Raw genomic sequence first — 25,542 nt, 5'->3', positions numbered from 1 at the left:
CAATCCAGGACCTCTGTACCAGGCGGTGTCAGAGGAAGGCCCTGAAAATTGTCAAAGACTCCAGCCACCCTAGTCATAGTCTGTTCCCTACTGCTACCACACGGCAAGCGGTACCGGAGCGCTAAGTCTAGGTCCAAGAGGCTTCTAAACAGCTTCTACCCCCAAGCCATAAGACTCCTGAACAGGTAATCAAATGGCTACCCGGACTATTTGCATTGTGTGACACCCCTAACCCCTCTTTTACGCTGCTGCTACTCTCTGTTTATCATATATGCATAGTCACTTTAACTATACATTCATGTACATACTACCTCAATTGGCCCGACCAACCAGTGCTCCCACACATTGGCTAACCGGGCTATCGGCATTGTGTCCCACCACCCCCTCTTTTACACTACTGCTACTCTCTGTCCATCATATATGCATAGTCACTTTAACCATATCTACATGTACAGTTGAAGTCGGAAGTTTACATACACCTTAGCCAAATACATTTAAAAACAGTTTTTCACAATTCCTGACATTTAATCCTAGTAAAAATGCCCTGTCTTACGCCAGTTAGGATCACCACTTTATTTTAAGAATGTGAAATGTCAGAATAATTGTAGAGAGTGATTTATTTCAGCTTTTATTGCTTTCATCACATTCCAAGTGGGTCAGAAGTTTAAATGCACTCAATTTGTATTTGGTAGCATTGCCTTTAAATTGTTTAAATTGGGTCAAACGTTTCGGGGTACCCTTCCACAAGCTTCCCACAATATCTTGCTCGCACACGCTTTCTCAGTTCTGCCCACACATTTTCTATAGGTTTGAGGTCAGGGCTTTGTGATGGCCACTCCAATACGTTGACTTTGTTGTCCTTAAGCCATTTTGCAACAACTTTGGAAGTATGCTTGGGGTCATTGTCCATTTGGAAGACCCATTTGCGACCAAGCTTTAACTTCCTGACTGATGTCTTGAGATGTTGCTTCAATATATCCACATACTTTTCCTCCCTCATGATGCAATCTATTTTGTGAAGTGCACCAGTCCTTCCAGCAGTATAGCACCCCCACAACATGATGCTGCAACCTCCGTGCTTCAAGGTTGGGATGGTGTTCTTCGGCTTGCAAGCCTCCCCCTTTTTCCTCCAAACATAACGATGGTCATTATTGCCAAACAGTTGTATTTTTGTTTCATCAGACCAGATGACATTTCTCCAAAAAGTACGATCTTTGTCCCCATGTGCAGATGCAAACCGTAGTCTGGCTTTTTTATGGCGGTTTTGGAGTAGTGGCTTCTTCCTTGCTGAGCGGCCTTTCAGGTTATGTCAATATAGGACTTATTTTACTGTGGATATAGATACTTTTGTACCCGTTTCCTCCAGCATCTTCACAAGGTCCTTTGCTGTTGTTCTGGGATTAATTTGCACTTTTCTTACCAAAGTACGTTCATCTCTAGGAGACAGAACGCGTCTCCTTCCTGAGTGGTATGACGGCTGCGTGGTCCCATGGTATTTATATTTGCGTACTATTGTTTGTACAGATGAACGTAGTACCTTCAGGCATTTGGAAATTGCTCCCAAGGATGAACCAGACTTGTGGAGGTCTACAATTTTTTTCTGAGGTCTTGGCTGATTTCTTTTGACTTTCTGATGATGTCAAGAAAAGAGGCACTGAGTTTGAAGGTAGGCCTTGAAATATATCCACAGGTACACCTCCAATTGATTCAAATGATGTCAATTAACCTATCAGAAGCTTCTAAAGCCATGACATAATTTTCTGGAATTTTCCAAGCTGTTAAAAGGCACAGTCAACTTAGTGTATCTAAACTTCTTACCCACTGGAATTGTGATACAGTGAATTATAAGTTAAATAATCTGTCTGTAAAGAATTGTTGGAAAAATGACTTGTGTCATGCACAAAGTAGATGTCCTAACCGACTTGCTAAAACTATAGTTTGTTAACAAGAAATTTGTGGAGTTGTTGAAAAACGAGTTTTAATGACTCCAACATAAGTGTATTTAAACTTCCGACTTCAACTGTACATACTGCCTCAATCAGCCTGACTAACCGGTGTCTGTGTGTAGCCTCGCTACTTTTATAGCCTCGCTACTGTATATAGCCTCGCTACTGTTATTTTTCACTGTCGTTTTACTGTTGTTTTTATTTCTTTACTTACCTATTGTTCACCTAATACCTTTTTTTGCACTATTGGTTAGAGCCTGTAAGTAAGCATTTCACTGTAAGGACTACATCTGTTTAATTCGGCGCACGTGACAAATGAACTTTGATTTGATTTGATTTACCGTCAGTTGCTACTTGCAAGCCACAAGATAATAATGTTTGACAGGCTACAGTTGTCTATTACTGAATGTCACTCGTTTTAGTATTATAACGTTTTGAAAATGTGTGGGATGATTTAAAAGCCCTATTCATGATATTAACGGCAAACAATGTCTGAACTCCAAAGTTTTGTGCTGGATAGCTACTGTGTGTGTTGGCTTATCCCGGAAGGGCTGGCTGCCAGAAGCGGAAGGGCTGGGGCGGTCTTATGTAAAACAATAGATCAAGTTTCGTTCATTTCAAAACGGGGATATTCAACCAGCGTAGGGTGCTGCTATGAAGACTGAGGGCAGAGCACCTTCATTATCATCGCTTCATCCCAACACACCAAAGTGGCCGTCTCAGACTCTCAAGTCAGGGAGGTAGAGAGGCTGGTGTTAGCAAGACGAGGCCATGGCTGCAAGTTTATGAAAGTTCCTTAGGCTTGGACAACACTAAATAACCCCACACTGTTTTACATTTCGGATTGGCTGCGGATCATACTTTTCCCTGACCTTAAAGATCCCAAAGCTTCTGTGCACGTGCGGAACTAGTTCTGCGGATGTGTTTATATTCTCTACTTATATTCTCTACTTCTCGTAGAGGACAGGCTACTCTTGCAAATGTGCTCATTTCATAAAGTTACATCAAAGGTGAATAAATGTCTGCAAGATCATATAATAGTATTCTACATAACAGAACAGAGCATGGAGCTTGCAATGCCAGGGTTGTGGGTTCGATTCCCAAGGGGAAACAGTACAAGAAAGTACGAAAATGTATGCACTCACTACTCTGCATAAGAGCATCTGCTAAATGTCTAAAATGTAAATGTAAAATTTGCTCACTGTACAGCATTCAAAACAACACTGTAGGCTACTTCTAAATGACACTGTATAATCCAAGAAGATCTAAATGCATATCCCCATGAAACTGATTGAGATTAAATGGTTGGTGCAGATGCTGCATGGACATTTCACCGGTAAAACTTGAATAATTATTATTCATGATTGACAGTGAGAAATATGACGGGAAGAAGAGCAGAAAAATGTGTGTGTGAAGTAGGTAAAGAAGCACATGAATGTTATCTTGTATATTATTTAGGAAAGTATGAAACAAAACAGTTTTGGAGAGCCTTTACGCACAAAATATATCAGTGAATCAAAAATACAGTTGTTTCATACTGAAAGTTGCCAAATTCAATTGTTCACACCATGCAATATTGGAAGATGAGAAAAGTATACAAAAGATGTTGAATAGTTGTTCTATAAAGCTGTGTGCAATAAGTGTTTAACATGATTTTTGAATGACTACCTCATCTCTGACCCCACACAGAATTTCAAATACAGATTCAACCACAAAGACCAGGGATGTTTTTTCAATGCCTCTCAAAGAAGGGAACCTATTGGTAGATGGGTAAAAAAAGCAGACATTGAATATCCCTTTGAGCATGGTGAAGTTATTAATTTCACTTTGGATCGGGGGTGTCAAACTCATTCCATGGAGGGTCTAGTGTCCGTGGGTTTTTGTTTTTTCCTTTCAATTAAACCCCAGACAACCAGGTGTGGAAAGTTCCTTACCAATTAGTGGCCTTAATTAATCAATCAAGTACAAGGGAGGAGCAAAACCCCACAGACATTTGGAATGACTTTGACACCAGTGCTTTGGATGGTATATCAACACACCCAGTCACTACAAAGGCACAGGCGTCCTTCCTAGCTCACTTGTCGGAGAGGAAGGAAACCGCTCAGGGATTTCACCATGAGGTCATTGGTGGAAAACAAAGTGGCATAGTTTAATGGCTGTGATGGGAGAAAACTGAAAATGGATCAACCACATTGTAGTTACTCCACAATACTAACCTAATTGGCAGAGTGAAAAGAAGGAAGCCTGTACAGAATACAAATATTCCAAAACATGCATCCTGTTTGCAACAAGGCACTAAAGTAATACTGTAAAAAATATGGCAGGGTGTGTTATGTTTGGAGCAAATCTAATATAACACAAAACTGAGTACCACTCTTCATATTTTTCAGGATAAAAAAACAAACGGAATAGAGCTAAGCACAGGCAAAATCCTAGAGGAAAACCTGGTTCAGTCTGCTTTCCACCAGACACTGGGAGATGAATTCACCTTTCAGCAGGACAATACAATGACACAACAGTTGTTGGCCGTAACCCTACGACGGCCGTAACAGAACTACCCACCACTAAAGGACCAAGCAGCGTGGGCAGGATGACTGGACCTAGGAGGAAATCCTGGATGGGGCAGGACCCTGGACAAGGACTGGGGAGTATCGCCGTCTGCAAGAGGAGATAGAGGCAGCGAAAGCGGAATGGCGATACTGGGAGGAACAGGCAAGGCAACAACGGAAGCCCGAGAGGCAGCGGCAATTCTTTTTTTGGGGGGGGGGGGCACATGGGGAGATTGGCGAAGTCGGTGTGGAGACCTGAGCCAAGTCCCCGTGCTTACTGTGGGGAGCGAGTGACCGAGCAAGCACCGTGTTATGCATGTGTCGCCAGTGCGCACTCACAGCCCAGTGCGCTCGGTGCAAGCTCCTCACAGTTGCTGTGCTGGAGTTGGCCGTCAGCCGGGAAGAAGTGTGCCGGCTCAGCGTTCCTGGTCTCCAGTGCGTCTCTTCGGCCCAGGTTATCCTGCGCCAGCTCTACGCACGGTACCCCCCGTTCACCAGCACAGCCCAGTTCGTCCTGTGCCAGTGCTCCGCCCTTGCCGGGCTAAATTAAACATCCAGCCAGGACGGGTTGTGCCAGCCCTAAGCTCCAGACCTCCAGTGCGCCTCCACGGCCCAGTATACCCTGTGGAGGCGCTGGAAAAAAACTCCCTGTCTCTCCCAGCAGTCCATTGTCTGGACAACGCGGTCCATGGTGGTGCCAAGATGGTGTAGTATTGCTGCATGTTCCTGGACGTGCTCCTCCAGTCCTATGACCGGGGTACCATTTCCTGCTGACTCCATAGTTGTGGTTCGGAGATTCTGTAAGGGTGTTTAACTGGCGGCAGAGAAGTCAGACGCAGGAGAAAAATAACTGTTTCCAACGGCGCAGTTTATTACAAAAACCCACCGGAAAACATAATAATAAAAATCAATGGTTAACATAACCCGACGCACAACAGTACAGACGTACACATACACTTACAATAAACAATCTCCGACAAGGACATGAGGGGAAACAGAGGGTTAAATGCACAACATGTAATTGATGGAATTGGAACCAGGTGTGAAGGAAGACAAGACAAAACCAATGGAAAATGGAAAATGGATCAGTGATGGCTAGAAGGCTGGTGACGTCGACCGCCGAACACCGCCCGAACAAGGAGAGGGACCGACTTCGGCGGAAGTCGTGACAATGGGGATGAGGTAGTTGGATGGGGTATTTACAGATGGGCTATGTACAGGTGCAGTGATCTGTGAGCTGCTCTGACAGCTGGAGCTTAAAGTTAGTGAGGGAGATATGAGTCTCTCAGCTTCAGTGTTTATTGCAGTTCATTCCAGTCATTGGCAGCAGAGAACTGGAAGGAAAGGCGGCCATACGAGGAATTGGCTTTGGGGGTGACCAGTGAAATATACCCGCTGGAGCACGTGCTACGGGTGGGTGCTGCTATGGTGACCAGTGCGCTGAGATAAGGCAGGGCTTTACCTAGCAAAGACTTGCAGATGACCTGGAGCCAGTGGGTTTGGCAATGAGTATGAAGCGAGGGCCAGCCAATGAGAGCGCACAGGTCGCAGTGGTGGGTAGTATATGGGGATTTGGTGACAAAACGGATGGCACTGTGATAGACTGCATCCAATTTGTTGAGTAGAATTTTGAAGGCTATTTTGTAAATGACATCGCTGAAGTCGAGGATTGGTAGGATAGTCAGTTTTACGAGGGTATGTTTGGCAGCATGAGTGAAGGATGCTATGTTGTGAAATAGGAAGCCGATTCTAGATTTAATTTTGGATTGGAGATGCTTAATGTGAGTCTGAAAGGAGAGTTTACAGTCTAACCAGACACCTAGGTATTTGTAGTTGTCCACATATTCTAAGTCAGAACCGTCCAGAGTAGTGATGCTAGTCGAGCATGCATTTATTTTTTCTTGCATTTAAGAGCAGTTGGAGGCCATGGAAGGAGAGTTGTATGGCATTGAAGCTCGTCTGGAGGTTTGTAAACACAGTGTCCAAAGAAGGGCCAGAAGTATACAGAATGATGTCATCTGCATAGAGGTGGATCAGAGAATCGCCAGCAGCAAGAGCGACATCATTGATGTATACAGAGAAGAGAGTCGGCCCGAGAATTGAACCCTGTGGCACCCCCATAGAGGCTGCCAGAGGTCCGGACAACAGGCCCTCTGATTTGACACACTGAACTCTATCAGAGAAGTAGTTGGTGAACCAGGGGAGGCAGTCATTTGAGAAACCAATGCTATTGAGTCTGCCGATAAGAATGTGGTGATTGATAGAGTCGAAAGCCTTGGCCAGGTCGGTCGATGAATACGGCTGCACAGTACTGTCTCTTATCGATGGCGGTTATGATATTGCTTAGGACCTTGAGCGTGGCTGAGGTGCACCCATGACCAGCTCTGAAACCAGATTGCATAGCGGAGAAGGTATGGTGGGATTGGAAATGGTCGGTAATCTGTTTGTTGACTTGGATTTCGAAGACCTTTTAAAGGCAGGGTAGGATAGATATAGGTCTGTAGCAGTTTGGGTCTAGAGTGTCATCAGTGTCATCAGCTATCTGGATTTGGGTAAAAGAGAAATGGGGGAGGCTTGGGCAAGTTGCTGTGGGTGGTACAGGGCTGTTAACCGGGGTAGTGGTAGCCAGGTGGAAAGCATGGCCAGCCGTAGAAAAATGCTTATTGAAATTCTCAATTATCGCGGATTTATCAGTGGTGACAGTGTTTCCTAGCCTCAGTGCAGTGGGCAGCTGGAAGGAGTTGCTCTTATTCTCCATGGACTTTACAGTGTCCCAGAACATTTTTGAGTTTGTGATACAGGATGCAAATTTCTGTTTGAGAAAGCTAGCCTTAGCTTTCCTAACTGCCTGTGTATATTGGTTCCTAACTTCCCTGAAAAGTTGCATATCACGGGGGCTATTCGATGCTAATGCAGTACGCCACAGGATGTTTTTGTGCTGGTCAAGGGCAGTCAGGTCTGGAGTGAACCAAGGGTTATATCTGTTCCAGGTTCAAATTTTTTGGAATGGAGCATGTTTATTTCAGATGGTGAGGAAGGCACTTTTAAAGAATAACCAGGCATCCTCTGCTGACGGGATGAGGTCACTATCCTTCCAGGTTACGCAGGCCAGGTCGATTAGAAAGGCCTGCTCGCTGAAGTGTTTTAGGGAGCGTTTGACAGTGATGAGGGGTGGTCTTTTGACCGCAGACCCATTACGGATGCAGACAATGAGGCAGTGATCGCTGAGATCTTGCTTGAACACAGCAGAGGTGTATTTGGAGGACAAATTGGTTAGGATGATATCTATGAGGGTGCCCGTGTTTACGGATTTGGGGTTGTACCTGGTAGGTTCATTGATCATTTGTGTGAGATTGAGGGCATCAAGCTTAGATTGTAGAATGGCCGGGGTGTTAAGCATGTCCCAGTTTAGGTCACCAAGCAGCACGAGCTCTGAAGATAGATGGGGGGCAAACAATTTACATATGGTGTCCAGGGCACAGCTGGGGGCAGATGGTGGTCTATAGCAAGCGGCAACGGTGAGAGACTTGTTTCTGGAAAGGTGGATTTTTAAAAGTAGAAGCTCGAATTGTTTGGGTACAGACCTGGATAGTAAGACAGAACTTTGCAGGCTATCTCTGCAGTAGATTGCAACTCCGCCCCCTTTGGAAGTTCTATCTTGTCGGAAAATGTTATAGTTAGGGATGGCAGAGTGTGCTAAAGCAGTTAATAAAACAAACATAGGGAGGAGGCTTCTAATGTTAACATGCATGAAACCAAGGCTTTTACGGTTACAGAAGTCAACAACTGAGAGCACCTGGGGAATAGGAGTGGAGCTAGGCATTTTCTAACAAGAGTTTGAATTAAGGTGGGTTCCGCCTACTCATTACTTCACATAGAAGTAGCCAATTTCAGTGTTGCGGACAATTTAAGTTTGAGGCTTTACTGAGCCAGACAAACTTCCCACTTCGAAGACAGGCCTTCCCCGTTTTTTACGCACATCAAGAATACAGACATTTGCTCAGTCTTGCAGGAACTGGCTCATTTTCTAACTGGCGCTCACTTTCTTGCAGTGTTGTTATCCTTCCAAATAATTACTTTGGACATGTTTTCGTTCCTATCAATGTAACTGCCTTATTTTCTGTATGTCATTGTAGAACAATAGGTAAGACATCAAAACTATGAAATAACATATGGAATCATGTAGTAACCAAACAAGTGCTGAATAAATGAAAATATATTTTAGATTTTACATTCTTCAAAGTAGCCACACTTTGCCTTGACGACAGCTAAGGACACTCTTGGCATTCTCTCAACCAGCTTCATGAGGTAGTCACCTGGAATGCATTTCAATTAATTAACATGTGTGCCTTGTTAAAAGCTATTTTGTGGAATTTCTTTCATTAATGCTTTTGAGCCAATCAGTTGTGTTGTGACAAGGTATGGGTGGTATACAGAAGATAGCCCTATTTGGTAAAAGACCAAGTCCATGTTATGGCAAGAACAGCTGAAATAAGCAAAGAGAAATTACATGAAGGTCAGTCAATGCCGAAATTTTCAAGTACTTTTGAAAGTTTCTTCAAGTGCAGTCGCAAAAACCATCAAGCGCTATGATGAAACTGGCTCTCAGGAGGACCGCCACAGGAAAGGAAGACCCAGCGTTACCTCTGCTGCAGAAGATAAGTTCATTAGAGTTAACTGCACCTCAGATTGCAGCCCAAATAAATGCTTCACACAGTTCAAGTAACAGACACATAAACATCATAAGAGGAGACGGCGTGAATCAGGCCTTCATAGTCGAATTGTGCAAAGAAATCACGACTAAAGGACACCAATAAGAAGAAAATACTTGCTTGGGCCAAGAAACACAAGCAATGGACCGGTGGAAATCTGTCCTTTGGTCTGATGAGTCCAAATTTGAGATTTTTGGTTCCAACCGACGTGCCTTTGTGAGACGCAGAGTAGGTGTATGGATGATCTCCTCATGTGCGGTTCCCACCCTGAAGCATGAAGGAGGAGGTGTGATGGTGTGGGGGTGCTTTGCTGGTGACACTGTCGTGATACATTTTTTCAAATTCAAGGCACACTTAACCTGCATGGCTAATGTATGGTGTGACGACCCTCCCACTCTGTCTGCCGTATTCTCTCTCTTTGTTCTTGTTTCTTTATTAGGATGCCGGTGGGCGGAGTTGGAAAGGTCGTCAGCTAAATGGGAAACACCTGGGCTCGGGTGTGTCCCAGGATAAAGGAACCTCTTCCACAGTCATTGAGGAGACTCTCTCCACGCAGACACTTTGTTGATTTTGGTTGTGTAGTTTTGTGGCTTTTTGGTTATTTGCTTTGGCACTTTTCAACACCCTGCATTATTACATTCAGGTATGCAAAACACTCACTTACACTACTGATTACACACACCATTGTTAATTACTTAGTTACTTTATTTAATAAATATATATTTTGATACTCCTTGTCTCCACGTTGTCTCCCTTTTGTTGCGAACTCTGAGCCGGTTCGTAACAATGGAAAGTTATTGAGTGAGACAACGGGGAGTGCAGAAAGATTACATTCTGTCAAAACATGTTAAACCTCATGGCTCCTAAGGAGGGAGGCAAAGGACAACAGTCAGGTTTCAGTCACTGATAAGGTAAGACAGTCGTGGATTAGGGAGGAGCGAGCAAATCGGCCCGAGGTCAGATGAAGTGAGAAGGAACAGTCCTATCCCACACACATGTAATTCCATGCCCACGAAGGTTCTAGCATGAGGCAAGGCCATGACTACACCAGTGAGTGGAACCAATTAAGTTCCTGACATAGATGTATTGGCTATCTAGATGTGCAAGGAGTTGACTCCGCCTAGTAGGGGTGTATAAATATATGTGCTTGTGTAAACATGCATTTGTCTTTGCAGCTGTATGACCCAGTGGGTGGATAAACATGGTTTAAGCTTTTTCTAGTTGTCCGTGAGTGTGTTCAGAACCTAACAATACTTTCAAAATCTTAGCTAGCAAGCTAGGCAAGCAGTCATCATAGGGAATCAAGTCGACAATCTACTTGGAAATCCTTTTCAATCGCTGTCATATGAAGATGAATTATAAATAAAATGTACTGGTGCACATCGGCCATTGGACATAAACATTACAAAACAAGTTGGAAATCGAAATTCAACAATGAATGAATTGGAAGGAATCTGTGGCTAACCGCAAGCATTGCAAAGCCTGTTATTCAGTGGCGAGGGCATGTGGACCGTCATGCCACCTTCCTGTTCAAGTGAGCAGAGCTCAACAAGGTCCAAAAATGTATTGTATGCTGCTGCATAAATCATGTAATATGCCAGGGAGATATGTATACTCTAGCTAAGAAAGAAATACTAACTGTATGTTGTGTAGTAAGCTGTTAGTAGCCCATGTGCCTCACCCTAATAATTTGGTCCCTTCCCACCTCATAATTTAGCCTATTGTTCTGACTTGGTGGTGCACATGTAGCCTATAGCCTGTTGTAGAGAAATGTCATCATCAAATATTGTAAGAGCTTTCATTGTCTGCTTATATGTCCCCTTTATTTATCCTACAGTTTTGACTTTGTGTACAGGGAAAATACTGTAAGAATGTCTCATGTTCTGAATTCTGTCGCTGTACAAATAGTAATATTGACTACGTCCGTCTTAGCTCGCTCATTAATGTCTTAATCGACATTCCGGATTGCCTCTTTTCCTCTCATCATTCCCTTACGCCATAGTTTGTACATCTCAATTGTCAGTAGAAACCACATTTCTTTAAGCAATCAGCCATACAAGCTATGTTTTTTTTAAAGGCAGTAAATGAGGTTGAATGAACAGTTTCGCTGCCAGGCAAGGCTCCGCTGATCCTAGGTGTTAAGGATTCGCTCCATGGTACTGAAATGAAGCTCTGCTGTTGGGATAGCTTTATGTAGGCCAGCACCGTTTGTCACTGTTATAGTCCAATTAATGTATTGTTTAGTGTTGTGTAGTGGGTTTGCTGGCATGCATCTAAAAACATTTTTTTTTTGCCCCACTAAGATTTACATGCTAAAATTGCCACTGGCCTTTATACTTTGGGCGCGAACTTTGTTATTTTTCTCCGGTAATGAACATACTATTCTGAGGCGCTGTCCTCAGATAATCGCATGGTATGCTTTCGCTGTAAAGCCTTTTTGAAATCTGACAAAGCGGCTGGATTAACAAGAAGTTAAGCTTTTAAACGATGTAAGACACTTGTATTTTCATGAATGTTTAATATTCCAAATTTTGTATTTTGAATTTCGCGCTCTGCAATTTCACCGGATGTTGTCGAGGTGGGGGGCTAGCGGCACGCCTATCCCAAAGTTAAGGTCTGAAAATAGCCTAGAACAGGGACAGGAATTTTCGATGGGGGTTGGGGCCACAAAACAATGGAACTCAACATGAGGGGCAGCAATGGCTCATGGGTCTGCGTACCCACATCCATACCCCAATTTTTTTTTTAATAATGTACATCCATAATGTACTTTTTACTGCATACATTTTCCCTGACACCCAAAAGTACTTGTTTATATTTTGAATGCTTAGCAGGTCAGGAACATTTTCCAATTCACGCAAGAGAGCCTTCTTGGTCTGCCCTACTGCCTCTCATCTGGTGGACTCACCAAACACACATGCTTCATTTGTAAATTATGCTGTGGTGTGCCCCTGGCTATCTGTAAATAAATTAAAAACAAGAAAATGGTGCCATCTCGTTTGCTTAATATATTCTTAGAAGTCTAAGCCGTTGAGGGAGGGGGGTTCTAAGCTGACATATAGAATTGGTTTAAGGTCATACCATGGATAATTTAGCTACTTTATTTAGCATTTTAGGACCCCTTTAGATATAAAATATATATATTGAATTTGGCCTTCACTACTATAGCCCAAAGAAACACATTAAATAACACATTCATAAATGGCAAAAAAGACATAAGGTTTTGAAGAGTCTGTCCTATATCTAGGAGATATTAGAAAGGAAATATATATTTTTTCTTTTACACAGGAATTATAGGTATATATATATATATATATATTATTTTCGCACCTATTCATTTGTATGGGTCACCTTAGACCAGTTGGAGAACACCATCGTGTTCGTGAGACTCTCCTTTTCCTACAGGGGGTCATATTTGTTTTTTCTAGGTCTAACCTGTCACAGATTCTCCCGGTACTGCTGCTCATTCCCTGCACCATCTCTGGAGGTCTATTCACCGGCCTCTAGGCGTCACTGAACTGTTTCATTATGCACACCTGGTTCCCATTTCCCCTGTTTAGTAATTGTATACAGTATTTGTGCCCTATGTAAACCATTGTCTTGTCGGTTATTGTTCCCATTTCCGTTGGTCTATGAATAGCTGTGCTTTGTTATTTCGGCTTTCGTGTTGCGTGTACTGTGCATTTGTTATTACAGGTCTCGTCCCGTGTATTGTTGTGCATTTGTTATTACGGGTCTCACCCCGTGTAGTGTATTGCGGGTCTCGTCCCGTGTATTTATTAGAGGTTTTACCTCGCTCTTTTGTTTGGGTTACATCCCTGTGTTTTTGTATACGTGTTTGTTTTGGGCTTCGTCCCCATGCCTTTCATGGCATGTTGTATATTTTGGGTATTTTGAGTATTCAAACCCTAAATTACGTATTCCTGCGCCTGTCTCCAATCATTTATACAACGTAACCATTTTTTTATTTGTATTATGTTACTTATATTATAGAGTCTAGGGGGATTAATATAAGGAATTTGAAATTATTTATACTTTTACTTATGATACTTAAGTATATTTAAAACAAAATAATTTTAGACTTTTACTCAAGTAGTATTTTACTGGGTGACTTCACTTTTACTTGTGTAATTTTCTATTAAGGTATCTTTACTTTTACTCAAGTATGACAATTAGATTTTTTCCACAACTGCTGCCAAGGCACGCTAAACGGACAAAATACATTATTTTACTCAGCATAGAGCTAGTCTAAAGTTATTAAAACAGTATGACTGTTTTAGAATAAAATGTTCAATATATTTAAACATATTCTGAATCGTGTGCTTATTGTTTAACCATTGATATGTTCTAGTGGCCATTTTGAGACCTCCAGGGGCATCAGGTACTGCTGGAATGTCTACCAATGGCATGTCCATCTTTTTTGTGAGAAATTACACTGGTCACTCAAAACATTTATTTAGTCATTATAAAGTATAAATATTCCACACTCAACAGTCACGCAAAAATATGATTAGTGATTTATGAATAAACATTTTACTAATCAATTATAAATGCTTTATTACATGGAGTTATTATAAAGTGCTACCCCAAAATGTTTTTAGCATTAAGGCCTGCAATGAGAACAAAGCATAAGAGTGCAGTGGAAAACTTCACCCTGGAGTATTGATTTACTGCCCGATCTGTAGAGATTTCAGTTTCACTGTCTTCAGTGATATTTTGTGTGCTTCCATGTGTTCTATCTCTCCATTCAGCCGAAGGCCTCTTGTAGGTTCTAGATAGCACAATTTTTTCTAAGAGTGTACAAGGCAAGAGGCTAATCTCATCAGCATTTCATTTCACACCGTTTTCACATTGCACGAGGGTGGAGAGAACTTTTGCGTAAATGCACAAATGCTTCACAATATCTGTGACAAGGTCAGCCTCTTGTTTAGCACTCTCTCTGTACTTTCCTTATTTGCACCACTGTTTATGGTCACGCCATATCACTGAGTCTCAGTTTACACCTTTTTATTTTATGTTAGTGTCTGATCTCATCTCTGATTCAGACATTTTACACCTACATATGATAATCACAAACATACCTCACATCTTTCAAAAATAAATATATTCCAAATAAATGTTGAACAAATGACTATATTATGTTTGATTCACTCTTCAATTTGCATCATTGGCATACAAACTCAAGTGGTCATTTATCTTAGATGTAGCCTATACATACTTTATACGGTATGTTTTATAGAAATGTGGCAAAACACATTGGAGGGTTTCCTGGACACAGATTAAGCCTAGTCCTAGACTAAAAAGCTAAGAATGTCCAATGAAAATAATTTTCAGTCCAGGACTAGACTTAATCTGTGTCCGGGAAACTGGCCCTCAGGAAAAACTCTTTCTCCAATATGTTACTGGTTACGTCTTTCCGGTATGGCCTGTGGTGTCTCTCACCTCTGGGCTGAGCACAGCTGTGCTGTCGCTGGGTACGTCCTCCTCATACCCCTTGTTTAGGTAACTCTCTGTCTCCTGTCCATTGCTGGCCTCGCTCGGACACTTGCCGTAGGAGTGATGGGGACTGTCGCTGTTTTGGGACAGGTTACACTTGGCGTCGCCCAGGTCTGATGGTGTGTAAGACATCCGCGGGGAGCCGTCCTCGTCCTGGTACGGTGGTGGTTGAAGCTCATCCAGCGGGGGCGTTCGCCTCATCCTCTGGATGCAGTTCGCTGGTTGGGGGGGAAGGAGAAGAGATCATCAAACACAAACAAAATGACTTTGGCAGGCTCAAGCCAAAACCTGTCTCTTCCTACACCCTTGTTGAGTGACAATCTCCTACAATTGTAAGGGATTGATTTGGTGTATTGTCACATTTAAGCCAATCTTAAAAATGTGTTTGACAGTTCTATCTAATTTCTGCTAGTCCTTTCTTCGATCACATTTTCAGTGTGAAACACTGATATACAGGCAGTCCCTCCAGGATTTTAAAAATATATGCCCCCCATAATCTGTAGGTACTAAAAATATTAAACCTGCATATCAAATCAAATGTTATTTGTCACATGCGCCTAATACAACAGGAAGGCCCTAAAACCTTACAGTGAAATGCTTACTTACAAGCCTTTAACAAACAATGCAATTTTAAGAAAAATACCTAAAAAAATAAGAAATAAAAGTAACAAATAATTAAAGAGCAGCAGTAAAATAACAATAGCGAGGCTATATACAGGGGGTACCGGTACAGAGTCAATGTGCGGGGGCACCGGTTAGGCGAGGAAATTGAGGTAATATGTACATGTAGGTAGAGTTATTAAAGTGACTATGCATAGATAAAAACAGAGAGCAGCAGCAGCGCAAAAGAGCCATGCAAAATAGTCTGTGTAGCCATTTGATTAGATGTTCAGGAGTCTTATGGCTTGGGGGTAGAAGCTGTTTAGAACCCTCTTGAACCTAGACTTGGCGCTCCGGTAACGCTTGTCGTGCGGTAGCAGAGAGAACAGTCTATGACTAGGGTGGCTGGAGTCTTTGACAATTTTTAGGGCCTTCCTCTGACACCGCCTGGTATACAGTGAGGGAACAAAGTATTTGACACCTGCTGATTTTGTACGTTTGCCCACTGAAAAAGAAATGATCAGTCTATAATTTTAATGGTAGGTTTATTTGAACAGTGAGAGACAGAATAACAACAAAAACATCCAGAAAAACGTATGTCAAAAATGTTATAAATTGATTTGCAAATGTGGGATGGACCTCTTTGTCTGTAAGAAGAGAGCTGCATTCTCTTTTATTTATTTACAAAGCAATCTTACATCTATATGTAACTTCATTAATTAAGATAAGAATCATAAGTTACTAAACCCATTCACAGGAATGGATAACACTCGAGATCCCTTCAGTCACCACAGATGTAAGAAAATCCGCATGTAGTTTTTTTGCCCCTAATTTGTGGAACAATATGCACAGTTCACTGCAGCTAGATTTACTGTTGCCACTCAGGCAGTTTAAATTGAGGACTTCTATGTAGTTGAATGTGATTGCTTTTATTAAATGTTTATTTTTGTTAATTGTGTGCTGAATTATATTGTTTTATACACTTGTATGTTTTAATATTCTGTTTTTATTGTAATGTGTACAGGGCTCTCTTGTAAAATAGATGTTTAATCTCAATGTGACTCCCTGTTTAAATAAAGGTTAAATAAAATAATAAAAACATAAAACTATGAGCCTATTTCACTATTATAGACACTATGTCCTGGGATTTCCTATGATCTTCTATCTAACGACTCTTGTGTAGCTTGTCAGCATCATAGAGCAAAATATGCATTACATGTGCGTGTTCGTGAGAGTCTCAGCATTTCATACATAGCTTTTAATAGTTTGTAGCTCAAACCATTCAGACACTACTGTCACACCCTGATCTGTTTCACCTGTCTTTGTGCTTGTCTCCACCCCCCCCACACACACACAGGTGTCGCCCATCTTCCCCATTATCCCCAGAGTATTTATACCTGTGTTTTCTGTTTGTCTGTTCCCAGTTTGTCTTGTCTCGTCAAGGCTACCAGCGCTTTCCCCGTACTTTTCCCCGTGTTTTTCTCTAGTCCCTGTTTTCTAGTTTTCCCGGTTTTCACCATTCTGCCTGCCCTGAGCCTGCCTGCCGTTCTGTATCTTTCGGACTCTGCCTGCCCTTGACCTGTCGTTTGCCTGCCCCCTGTTTTTGTAATAAACTTTTGTTACTTCGAACTGTCTGCATCTGGGTCTTCTCCTGAGCTGTGATAGCTACAGTTATGTTTTTAAAGACCCCTTCGGGATCTGCCCTTGTCTCACAAACATCGCTCTAGCTCAGACCCCGTTAATCACACAGACTTATGTTGTTGTAATCTACAGATGCAGAAGAAATAGACAAACTCAATGGTAGAACCCAGAAGTCTGTAACCCATTTTAAACACACAATGTTTAAAATGGGTTACAAGTTCAAAATGCTCCAGCGTTAATGTGGGACTCATTGGGTTAAGACATGAATCTTAATTACAGGGCTCCGGGCAGCCGAGCGGAAATGGAGGAAAACTCGCCTCCCTGCAGACCTGGCATCCTTTCACTCCCTCCTCTCTACATTTTCCATTTCTGTTTCTGCTGCTAAAGTCACTTTCTACCACTCTAAATTCCAAGCATCTGCCTCTAACCCTAGGAAGCTCTTTGCCACCTTCTCCTCCCTCCTGAATCCTCCTCCCCCTCCCCCCCCCCTCCTCCCTCTCTGCGGATGACTTCGTCAACCATTTTGAAAAGAAGGTCGACGACATCCGATCCTCGTTTGTTAAGTCAAACGACACCGCTGGTCCTGCTCACACTGCCCTACCCTGTGCTTTCACCTCTTTCTCCCCCCTCTCTCCAGATGAAATCTCGCGTCTTGTGACGGCCGGCCGCCCAACAACCTGCCCGCTTGACCCTATCCCTCTCCTCTCTTCTCCAGACCATTTCCGGAGACCTTCTCCCTTACCTCACCTCGCTCATCAACTCATCCTTGACCGCTGGCTACGTCCCTTCCGTCTTCAAGAGAGCGAGAGTTGCACCCCTTCTGAAAAAACCTACACTCGATCCCTCCGATGTCAACAACTACAGACCAGTATCCCTTCTTTCTTTTCTCTCCAAAACTCTTGAACGTGCCGTCCTTGGCCAGCTCTCTTGCTATCTCTCTCAGAATTACCTTCTTGATCCAAATCAGTCAGGTTTCAAGACTGGTCATTCAACTGAGACTGCTCTTCTCTGTGTCACGGAGGCTCTCCGCACTGCTAAAGCTAACTCTCTCTCCTCTGCTCTCATCCTTCTAGACCTATCTGCTGCCTTTGATACTGTGAACAACCAGATCCTCCTCTCCACCCTCTCCGAGTTGGGCATCTCTGGCGCGGCCCACGCTTGGATTGCGTCCTACCTGACAGGTCGCTCCTACCAGGTGGCGTGGCGAGAATCTGTCTCCGCACCACGTGCTCTCACCACTGGTGTCCCCCAGGGCTCTGTTCTAGGCCCTCTCCTATTCTCGCTATACACCAAGTCACTTGGCTCTGTCATATCCTCACATGGTCTCTCCTATCATTGCTATGCAGACAACACTCAATTAATCTTCTCCTTCCCCCTTCTGATAACCAGGTGGCGAATCGCATCTCTGCATGTCTGGCAGACATATCAGTGTGGATGACGGATCACCACCTCAAGCTGAACCTCGGCAAGACGGAGCTGCTTTTCCTCCCGGGAAGGACTGCCCGTTCCATGATCTCGCCATCACGGTTGACAACTCCATTGTGTCCTCCTCCCAGAGTGCTAAGAACCTTGGCGTGATCCTGGACAACACCCTGTCGTTCTCCACTAACATCAAGGCGGTGACCCGATCCTGTAGGTTCATGCTCTACAACATTCGCAGAGTATGACCCTGCCTCACACAGGAAGCGGCGCAGGTCCTAATCCAGGCACTTGTCATCTCCCGTCTGGATTACTGCAACTCGCTGTTGGCTGGGCTCCCTGCCTGTGCCATTAAACCCCTACAACTCATCCAGAACGCCGCAGCCCGTCTGGTGTTCAACCTTCCCAAGTTCTCTCACGTCACCCCGCTCCTCCGCTCTCTCCACTGGCTCCCAGTTGAAGCTCGCATCAAGACCATGGTGCTTGCCTACGGAGCCGTGAGGGGAACGGCACCTCTGTACCTTCAGGCTCTGATCAGTCCCTACACCCAAACAAGGGCACTGCGCTCATCCACCTCTGGCCTGCTGGCCCCCCTACCTCTGAGGAAGCACAGTTCCCGCTCAGCCCAGTCAAAACTGTTCGCTGCTCTGGCACCCCTATGGTGGAACAAGCTCCCTCACGACGCCAGGACAGCGGAGTCAATCACCACCTTCCGGAGACACCTGAAACCCCACCTCTTTAAGGAATACCTGGGATAGGATAAAGTAATCCTTCTAACCCCTCCCCCCTAAAAAGATTTAGATGCACTATTGTAAGTGGTTGTTCCACTGGATATCATAAGGTGAATGCACCAATTTGTAAGTCGCTCTGGATAAGAGCGTCTGCTAAATGACTTAAATGTAAATGTTTTCTTCCATGATAGCAATAAGAGACAAAATGCCATTTTGGGCTGTTTCTTTTTTTGAACAAACACAACTCTTTTTTGGAACGTAACAGTGGGTGAGAGCCTAGCTAATCTAGGCCTACATTTCAATGTCATTATACATTTCATTGTCCATTTCATCCTCCTTATCCTCCTCAATACCAATAGCTCCACTGCATAGTTGTTGGTTGTGGTGCATGAAGACCAAGGCTCGTAGGTTGTTGTTGGAGGTTGATCGGTGATCAACATGAGCTTGTTTATACTGTTGCTTCAGTCAGCATCAGATGAGTTTGAGACTGCATCTTTGTAGCATTTGGCCAGGTTGCTCATCTTACTGAAGCCTGGAATGGCCTTGTAACTGGACACTCTGTCATCCATAAACGCAATGTGATGTGGATCAAACACCCTCACTTTTTGGAGGAATTCTATGGCAGGCTGTCCATCTGACTTGCACTTTGTGAGTTTTTCTAAAATCATTCCAAACAATATTAAAATAACTTTATAATGTTATAATCCACTAAATAAACCCCACAGATAATGTAGACAATAATTCTGATAACAAAGTACTCTTAAGACCTTAATAGGGTTCATATTGAGGTCATTTTGACCTTAGTGCAGCGGCTTCGTAAAACGGTGGACTTTGTGATAGAGTGTGGTGGAAATGTAATATTCATTGCATTCTATACTGTTTAATTAGACCTACTATGCTGTTTTTACTTAGAGAATTGTCCATTGTTAATGTTAGTATGTTTTGCTGATACAAGCTTGTCTTATGTGACTTAGTCATAAGTCTGGGCATATAGATAAGAGCGGTTTGGGTGCGACCTCAGTATGTGACATCATGTTCTCACAATCTACAGGAAATTAGATGGGTGGAAACATGCAGGAAGGAACAGATAATGGTGGCAATGCCAGGTATCTTAAAAGCTAAATCAGCTTTTACACACCATGTTCCATCCCTGTTTCCACCCATCTGCTAAATTGCCATGTAGACAAAATAGGTTGTACTTTTTCTATAAGAGGAGAGAGAACTCTGTTCGTTGGGCTTTCCTAACGATGCACTGTTGACTGGTTGTTATTGACTGCTTAATTTTTGCAAATTTTATAATAAAGTTGTTGTTAGAGGAATCTACATTCTCTCTTCCTATAGAATTGCTAACACCACCAAATTTCATAAGTATTTTTTGGCTATAGTGCAATATCAGATTTTGTCCATTACCCCCCTGGTCATTTCCAATTTGGCCACTGAAAAATAGGCTAAGAAACCCAAGATAGGTAACTGGTTGGATAGATGTCATCAGGGGTACTCTGCTCCGGTCAGAGTACACAGTAAAAGTGTGCATAATTTACAATGACAAGAAGACCAAGATGAATGGATGCAGATGCTGTGTTAGCGTTGCTACAACATCTGAATGAAAATGATTCAGATGGTGGAGACGAAATGAATCATGACATCTCTGATGATTATTCTTCTGATTCTGAGCCTCAGCCTGAACCTACAACCCCGAGGCGTAAGACAGGAAGGGACGGCAGGCACCCTTTGGATAGAACAAGCCGGTGACAATGCTACAGGCCGATTATCAGCACAAAATGTCATCACTGAGAGAGCAGACCCTACATCAAACAAAAAACAACACCAGCAACGAACTCACCTGTTTTCGTGGCTTATGTGACATGGACATGCTCCAACTAATGCCATTGCGTGAAAACGCACACCATAAGCATGAGCTGAGAATAATTTACTATTTTTGACTGCTGTCATATCAATATTTATATTAATTATTATGCCATTATTGCTTTTTTGCTGATTTTCACTATTTATCAAGCACACGTGGTGCTTATAATTATGTTTAGGCTACTGATGTTTTCATAATTTGACCGCACATCTTGCTCGTTGGGGTAGGTTTTTATTTTGTTGTTATAAAAAGAAGCTGTTCCAACACATATGCTTTCTGCTTCATAGTTGTAACAAAGGCAATTCACAAATAAAGTGTATTGAACACTTGAATTTAGGTGTTTTGTGTTTTTACATTTACCTCACATTACATAAACTAATGAAAATGCTATTGTCTTATTTGAAGCAAAACTAAATCGTAGTCTAAGGTCACCTTAGATCTTCATAAACTCAACCAAATTATTATTTTTGCAATAGTATACATGAAATGTATTAATTGCACTGTTAAGGGCCATCCCACCAAGGACGATAACTATAACAATAAATGATACATAACTATAAACGTTGGCGAGCATCCATGTCAGCTGACCGTTTAGCGTTCTGCAGTATACCTGTCAATCAACTGATCAATGCACACAAGTCAGTATTCGACGTCCATCCATGTCTGAGGACGTCGGGAGATGATGTGGAAACCAGCCATGTAGATTTTGTTTTTTCTTAGGTGTGGTGGATGGGGATAGTGGATAGGCTCAAGCAGCTGCCCCTGATTCCAAAGGTTGCAAGTTTGAATCCAGAAATAGAAAGTTGTTTATATTTTTGTTTTAAGCCTATCCCAAACCTTAACCCTGACCTTAACCATTTGGAGTTAATGCCTAACCTTAAGAATTTGAAGTTAATGCCTGAACTTAACCTTAAACACTTCAAAATTTGACATTTTGAACAACTTTGAAATTTGACGTTTTGAACAACTTTGAAATTTGACGTCTGAGAAACATGGATGAAACATGAATGAGACTGTGAGAGCTGGTAGGTGTATTTGCACCAAATAAATCAAGCGATAAACAACAAACAGATTAAAACAAATAAATAAAATAAAACAGTGTGCAGCTGTGGTTGGAAGCCCAATGACATATGAAAACCACACCACAAAAAACGATATAGAATACATAAGTACAACAAGAACAAAAAGTTGGCTAAAACAGATAATAAAACCTACTAATTATAAGTGTACACATTAATTAATAAGTAATATTTTACATCATGTCATTGCTTGCCTCGTTGCTCAAGGGGTTTGCAAGAAATGTAGAATTCTCTCTGTCCTGTGCAACCATTTGCAATGCATCAGGGTCTTTCTATAAACTAGGGTACCGGTGAGGATTTCCTACACTGGGAAACTTGTTACAGCTGTTGATAATTCATTGATAATAATCTGCCAATTTCTTACATGTCATTACACATATAAGAGGATCATAGCTATATAATTCATGAGTTCATTTAAAAACGTTTTTTAACCCTTTAAATTGTTGGTGTCTTGACAGATCTGTCCAAAATCATGTGACATAAAACATAACTTTACTGACCTTGCATTTATGGCAGTGTTATCATGTATTAAGCATTAATCAGTTAAATTAGACATTGAATTAAGAATCCTGGATCTAGCTGTCGGACAGGTTTTTGTATAGATATCTCAGAAATGCAGTGTACCTACGAATCATTTAGTGTCTTCTTATGTTACATGTTATGGGGTGAAACAGTTTTCATGGGCACACGAATCCAAAATAACATAAGTTTGTAAAATCTAATAATTCGAACCTTGATACATAAAACCTAAATCGATACTGTCATTAAAATGGTTCTTCAATAATTATGCATAAGGGATGGATCGAAATGTACAGAATGGTTACCTGGAGGAAAATGGGTGAGGGTCATGCTTTTTCAATTTCAGTCAAGTGGAGGGTTTAGTATTGTTTTAATCTAGTCCAGGGGAGAGTCATGTAATTTGTAACTGATGAAATGTCAATATTTCTCAGTGTTTTAGAATTAGTTGCTTATTAGGCTACAGTGAGGGAAAAAAGTATTTGATCCGCTGCTGATTTTGTACGTTTGCCCACTGACAAAGAAATGATCAGTCTATAATTTTAATGGTAGGTTTATTTGAACAGTGAGAGACAGAATAACAACAACAAAAATCCAGAAAAACGCATGTCAAAAATATTATAAATTGATTTGCATTTTAATGAGAGAAATAAGTATTTGACCCCCCCCTCAATCAGAAAGATTTCTGTCTCCCAAGTGTCTTTTATACAGGTAACGAGCTGAGATTAGGAGCACACTCTTAAAGGGAGCATTCACTGTCTTGGTAAGCAACTCCAGTGTAGATTTGGCCTTGTGTTTTAGGTTATTGTCCTGCTGAAAGGTGAATCCACCTCCCAGTGTCTAGTGGAAAGCAAACTAAAGCAGGTTTTCCTCTCGGATTTTGCCTGTGCTTAGCTCCATTCCGTTTTTTTTAATCAGGAAAAAGGCCCTAGCCCTTAATAATTACAAGGATACTCATAGCATGATGCAGCCATGTTGGCTTTTCCCCAAAAATAACACTTTGTATTCAGGACAAAAAGTTAATTGCTTTGCAACAGTTTTGTAGTACAGTGTTACTTTAATGCCTTGTTGCAAACAGAATGCATGTTTTAGAATATTTGTATTCTGCACATTCTTTGTTCTTTTTACTCTGTCAATTAGGTTAGAATTGTGAAATAACCATATTTTTGATCCATCCTCAGTTTTTTTTCCTATCACAGCCATTAAACTCTGTAACTGTTTCGAAGTCAACATTGGCCTGATGGTGAAATCCCTGAGCGGATACCTTCCTCTCCGTCAACTGAGTTAGGAAGGATGCCTGTGTCAAAAAGCAGGCGGCAGGTAGCCTAGTGGTTAGAGCTTTGGACTAGTAACCAAAAAGTTGCAAGATCGAATCCCTGAGCTGACAAGGTAAAAATGTGTTGTTTTGCCCCTTAACAAGGCAGTTAACCCACTGTTCCTAGGCCATCATTGAAAATAAGAAATTGTTCTTAACTGACTTGCCTAGTTAAATTAAAAAAATTGTGACTGGGTGAATTGATACGCCATCCAATGCACTGGTATCCATCTCATTCCACGAAGGGCTGGTTTTCACGCATCCCTTGTACTAGATTGATGAATTAAGGTCACTAATTGGTAAGGAACTCTCCACACCTGGTTGTCTAGGGCTGTGACGATCGTCGTAAGGAGTAGACCAAGGTGCAGCGTGTTGAGTGCTCATGATAAATATTTATTATTATACTCAGAACACTATACAAAACAATAAACAAAGAAAAACAAACGTCACATTTTGCAGGCTTTACAGAGCTGTGCAAAAACAAGATCCCACAACACCAGGTGGAAAAAAAAAATCCTACTTAAGTATGATCTCCAATTAGAGACAACGAGGACCAGCTGCCTCTAATTGGAGATCATCCCAAACAAAACCAACATAGAAATACAGAACTAGAACATGAACATAGAAATACAAAACATAGAAAAACACCCCCTGTCACACCCTGACCTACTCTAACATAGAAAATAACATCTTACTATGGTCAGGACGTGACAAGGGCTTAATTGAAAGTAAAAACAAAAACCAGCAGACACTAGGCCCTCCATGGAATGAGTTTGACACCCCTGATCCAAAGTGTAATTAATAACTTCCCCATGCTCAAGGGATATTCAATGTCAGCTTTTTTTTACCCATCTACCAATAGGTTCCCTTCTTTGAGAGGCATAGGAAAACCTCCCTGGTCTTTGTGGTTGAATCTGTGTTTGAAATTCATTGCTCGACTGAGGGACCTTACAGATAATTGTATGTGTGGGGTACAGAGATGAGGTAGTCATTCAACAATCATGTTAAACACTATTATTGCACACCGAATAAGTACATGAAACTTATTAGGTGACTTGTTAAGCAAATATTTACTCCTGAAATTATTTAGGCTTTCCATAACAAAGGAATACTTATTGAATACTTATTGACTCAAGATATTTCAGCTTTTCACTTTTTTATATATATCTTTTTTTACCTCTTATTTCTTTCTTTAAGTTCGTGGCATCCAATTGGTAGTTACAGTCTTGTCCCATCGCTGCAACTCGCGTATGGACTCGGGAGAGGCGAAGGTCGAGAGCCGTGCATCCTCCGAAACACGACTCAGCCAAGCCGCACTGCTTCTTGACACAATACCTGCTTAACCCGAAAGCCAGCTGCACCAATGTGTCGGAGGAAACACCGTACACCTGGCGACCAGGTCAGCGTGCACGCGCCCGGCCCGCCACAGGAGTCGCTAGAGCGCGATGGGACAAGGACGTCCCGGCCAGCCACACACTCCCCTAACCCAGACGACGCTGGGCCAATTGTGCGGCGCCTCATGGGTCTGCCAGTCAAGGCCGGCCCCACGACAGAGCCTGGACTCAAACCAGGATCCCTAGTGGCACACAGCTTAAAATGTTTTATTGATTTGTAACATTTTGACATTATGGGTTATTGTGTAGGCCAGTGACAAAACATCTTGTTCTAAAC

The 25,542-nt window shown here is 42.2% G+C and overlaps 1 protein-coding gene across 1 annotated transcript in view; it reads right to left on the bottom strand.

Annotated features, from left to right (window-relative positions):
* syt14a (synaptotagmin XIVa) overlaps positions 1-25,542 on the bottom strand; it is a 101,005-nt gene that overhangs the window by 43,691 nt on the left and 31,772 nt on the right. The window contains exon 5 of the mRNA XM_082957615.1: positions 14,650-14,921. Within this exon, the coding sequence (XP_082813741.1) occupies positions 14,650-14,921 (272 nt within the window). The remainder of the gene's footprint in view (positions 1-14,649; positions 14,922-25,542) is intronic.

Source organism: Salmo salar, chromosome 11 (genome assembly GCF_965601325.2).
Source record: "Salmo salar chromosome 11, fSalSal1, whole genome shotgun sequence".
NCBI classification, from domain to species: Eukaryota; Metazoa; Chordata; class Actinopteri; order Salmoniformes; family Salmonidae; genus Salmo; species Salmo salar.
Note: the sequence above shows the minus strand (reverse complement) of the source record. Positions and strands in the feature narration are given on the sequence as shown.